Here is a 4,424-nt window from a genome sequence, read left to right as displayed (position 1 = left end):
AGGCCCGTGCAAGACAGAGGTTATCTTATGTACAGTCAGGGTTGCATTTTTTTTTTCTAGGAAATAACTCGGAAGAAACTGAGGTTTGAGAGTGCTGAGAGAACCGCATTTCAAGGCATGATTATAATGGACTGTGGAGTCTGGGCTAGTCAAGGAAATATATCCAAGGCATGGCCTGCCCAGCAGTAGAAAAAAAATGAGGTCAATGGACAAAGAGCTCCGGATAGGAAGAAGGTGATCAGAGAGTGGAATGTCTGGTGTGTCAGTTCAGGTCCTAGCAGCAGACACCAAGACAAAGGTCACTGTGCAGCAGTTGTGTTACGGGGACACCTGAGAAAGACAAAGAAAAAGGAGAGGAAAGAGCCTTCGTGCCTTAAGGCAGAGGTCTGACTCACCTATGAAAGCCAAGGGCAAGAGGGCTACAGACTGAAGCCAGCACTCCTAAGAAAGTTCAGCCAAGAGTTGAGGGGCCCCCACCCCAAAATAGTTCACTGAGGGACCATGTATGTCCCATGAAAGTCACAGCTACCTTGGGAATACCATTGGGAATAGCCCAGGAGAAGCATGACCTCCATGAGGGGCTCAGCCAACAAGCTTTCCCAGAGCACCTTTGGGAGGCGCATTCCTGTGATCACCACGGGACAATATTCTAGAGAGGACCCAGTTTCTAAAGATGACAAGTAGATTCTTGAAAACACGGACCGATTCCAAAGAGAGGAAGGGTAATTGGAGCTGGAGTTACAGGGAGGAGAAAGCCTAATGTTCGAGTTCAACTAGAGTTTGTGCCCGATACAACTCTGCATTGGCTAGCCACCCCAGAGCCACGAGAATTTGGACAAACAGGAATCCTCTTGGAGACGGGAGTGGGAGGTGGAGCTTAATGAGGCCTGAAGGTGAAGAAAACGAGGCTGGCTTCGAAGAGCTAATAATGAGAAGAATCTGTGTGGGAACAGGGAGTCCGTACAAGAAATACGGGAAAGGAATTGTGTGCGGTGAGAGTTTTAACGAAGCCGGGATTTCGCAGGCGGCCTGGAGGCACGCGTGTCACGCAGCAGTCAGCGGCCCGGCGTCCCGAGGGGCAGGCAGGGGAGGCGGGCGCAGGAGCTCGGGCTGGCAACGACGACGACGCCTGGGTGGCCGTGGACGCGGCGTCTGCAGAGGCGACCCGGGCCCCAGCCTGAGGTCCGGCGGGGCGCGCGGCCGCGGGAGCGGGAGCGCGCGGCGGCGTCACGGGGCGGCCGACTTGCCGAGGGCGCGCACCGGGTGCTGGCGCTCCCTGGCGGCGCCGCGGAGCTTGGCGCGGCAGCTGGAGGCGGCCTGGCGCGTGGTGACGGCGCCCGCGGGCGGACGCAGGATGGCGGCGCTGCGGGGCGACGGCTTCGCCAGGCTTCGGCCCCCACGGGCGCAGCGGACCCCAGGGAGGAAAGACAAAGACACGCCGGTTAGCAACGAGCGGGAACCGCGCGGCCCGGGGCCGAGGCGCCGCGTCCCCCGCACCCACCAGGTAAAGCTGCGTGCAGGAGCCCGGCACCCACCGCACCCCACGACGGGCAAGGGATGCAGTCACCAAACCCTGGTGTGAGCTTGACCCAGAAATTCTTTTTTAATGGACCCCTCAAAGAATAGCTATGAATGCAAATACAATTTCAAAGAGTGTTCAGTGCAACATCCGTAATAGAAAATGGAGAAAAGGGAGGAAGGAAAATCGGAAATTTTTCATATCCAACAATAAAGTATTATAATCTTATACTGCGAACTAACTTGCTAATAAAATAATGCTGTGAGACAATACCTAACAATACGAGATCAATGAAGAAATCTATTTCATTGGCATTTGTAGAGCCGGGCATGTACTTGTGTACTCAGACAACACAAATTCATCAAATGATGAAGAAAAGCCACAATCGTGTGTTGTTCTCTTCAAGTAGGAGACTGCCGGTAGTTTTTATTTTCATTTTATTTGTGACTTCCAAAATGATACAATAAGTATATTTCACTTTTAAAATAAAAGTTAATGATTTTTTAATTTTATCCCACTTACGATTATAGAGGATAGCAAAGTGGTAGTTATAAAGAGATTTTAAAGGCTGGGTTCACGGAGATGGCTTCTCTTCTCCCTAAGCTCTGTCTTAATCACAGTACTACAGGGTATTTTATCCTTTAAACTTTCCGCAGTCAATCAAAACCACGGTCTCTTATAGACTTACTAGACTTGGAAAAAAAAGTTTCCTGGGCTTTTCACGGGCTAATTTCAACTTGTAATTTCCTCAGACTTCAGAACATGGTATGCCGAAAAGAGAAAAACGTGTCATACGTTTGGAACAAGCATTTTAGATAATACCAGTGTTTCAGTTTCAGTAATGTTCCCGGTATCTGAAAGCATTCAATCGGAGAAACAGTAAAATATTACATGAACTACTGGCTAACTATCGTCCCTCGGGGAACTGTCTTGCTACGACAGGAATAACAGACGCGTGCCAGGGCTTTGCTATTAGACAATCCATTGTAACATGAGCGTCAGAACGACTTCAGACTAAAGCGGCCTCAGAGTTGTCAGATGGGTTTTATGTGGTTTTAAGCAAATCAAAGGTTGGGTGTTTATGGGAACGCGCTTTGTTGCTTAAGTTGATGACATAATTAATCATACTCCCCTGCAAGTTTCCTGCCTCGGAAGGCTTTGGATAGAATTATCATGCCCAGAGGCACAACTTTAATAAAAAAAAAAAAATCACGTACCAGAAATAAAATTTACAAAGAGAACAAATCCTAAGAAGCCAAACATGGGTGTTAACTAACTTCCTGAGCAAAAGGAAGGCCGTAAGAACTTTTGAAGAAAGCATTAGCTCTTAGAAATTTAATTATTTCCCATCACCAAATGATTTAAAGTGAGTTATTTTTTAATTTTTAAAAACTATTCACTTTGTGTATGTATTCCAGGGCATGTGACGGTCCAATAACAACTCCTGGGGGTTGGTTCTGTACTGCCACCTGCGCGTTCCAAAGACGGAAGTCAGGTTGTCAGGCTTGGTAGCAAGCACCTTTATCCACTGAGTTATCTCGCCAGCCCTGATTTCAATTTAACATTTTGGAATGTGTGTTATGTCTCAGGAGCTTTTCTAAGACAGGAACAACAACAAATAAATGTTATTAGGTTCCTATTTTTCTGGGGATTACCTGGAAAACTAGTTTCTCGTTATTAGGATGCGTCAGACACCAAGGCTAACCTGAATCCCTAAATCGCTCTGCAGACCTGCCAAGGCTTTTCTTCTCATACTCTTCAGATGGCCTTCTCATTTCCTGCCATTCATTCCTTTGCTCAGATTCATAACAGCATCCCACTGTCTCCACACTAGGTGAATCAATAGCTGTTAACCTTTGAGAGAGCCAAAGATCAGTCTCAGGCTCTGCCTAAAAATGTCATCCTGCAGCAGCTTCAACAGAAACGCCCTAGAGACTGACTTCCTGAACGCAAACATTTGACAACAGCTGCTTCCCTCACATGGCTACTTTTCAGAATGCTTCCTGCAGCGGGAGTGGGGGACTCCTGTAATGTAAAAGGTTTTAACTGATCAGTACTAAGTCCTGATGAGATTTGATTTACTAGTTAAATCTGAGGTCTGGCCTGTATTACAGCAAAATGTCCTTCATCTTGACAGTCAACTGACCCATCCCCCCCCCGAGGCGACAAGTACTAAAAACCTTGACTCACCCAAACAGGATTTCAGTGTTCTTGCCAAAATAAGTTAGTTTGTATAAAGGGGACAACCAAATTCCCCCAAGACTCTTGTTAGAATGAACACACATTATATCCTCTCCCATCAAATTCAAACAAGTGCTCTGCTAAGTCAGAAAATGTTTCTGTGGTACAGAGAAAATATATTCTGTTCCTATTTGCTGACTGCTGCTGAACAATAACGTGTGTCAGTCCTTGGCTCGGCAACCCGGAAAGCCATGCTGTGTGCCTGGCATCACAGGTGCCCCGTCTGACCTGTGCCCCTTTTCCTTCCATTGTAGTATTTACTTCAGCGGGAGTGAAAGCTAGAGCAATAGTGTTTGGGGATGCTGGCAGTCTTCCGACTTGCACAGTTCTGAAACGAATGTATTTGCTGATCCTAAAACAGACACGGAACCAACACGGATGCACTGAGTGGCATCAGGTTCCACTCCGTTACATGCTGAAGAAGAACACCGCTGCCTGCCTTTTCCACGGTATGTGAAAAACATGCATCAGTTTTCTGTTATGGACTGTTATTTTAGAAAATTTGAGTCCAAATATTTTATTCGTATTCCCTTAAAAAAAAGTTTCCCATTTGTGTGCTCATCTTGTCATTAAGAGGGGCCTCTCCTACTATCCAAGTTCTCATTTTCTCTCTCCCCCTACTCTCTCTACCTCTCCTCTCTCTCTCTCTCTCTCTCTCTCTCTC

The 4,424-nt window shown here is 47.0% G+C and overlaps 1 protein-coding gene across 7 annotated transcripts in view; it reads right to left on the bottom strand.

The window, feature by feature from the left end:
* Positions 1–1,096: 1,096 nt before the first annotated feature.
* Positions 1,097–4,424, bottom strand: part of Znf800 (zinc finger protein 800) — a 216,269-nt gene continuing 212,941 nt past the window's right edge. For all 7 annotated transcript variants that reach the window (XM_050141655.1, XM_050141657.1, XM_050141654.1 and 4 more), the window contains one exon: positions 1,097–1,387. In XM_050141655.1, coding sequence (XP_049997612.1) covers positions 1,228–1,387 — 160 coding nt within the window. In that variant the 3' untranslated portion in view covers positions 1,097–1,227. The remainder of the gene's footprint in view (positions 1,388–4,424) is intronic.

Source organism: Alexandromys fortis, unplaced genomic scaffold (genome assembly GCF_014885135.2).
Source record: "Alexandromys fortis isolate MF-2015 unplaced genomic scaffold, M_Fortis_MF-2015_v1.1 scaffold_44, whole genome shotgun sequence".
NCBI classification, from domain to species: Eukaryota; Metazoa; Chordata; class Mammalia; order Rodentia; family Cricetidae; genus Alexandromys; species Alexandromys fortis.
Note: the sequence above shows the minus strand (reverse complement) of the source record. Positions and strands in the feature narration are given on the sequence as shown.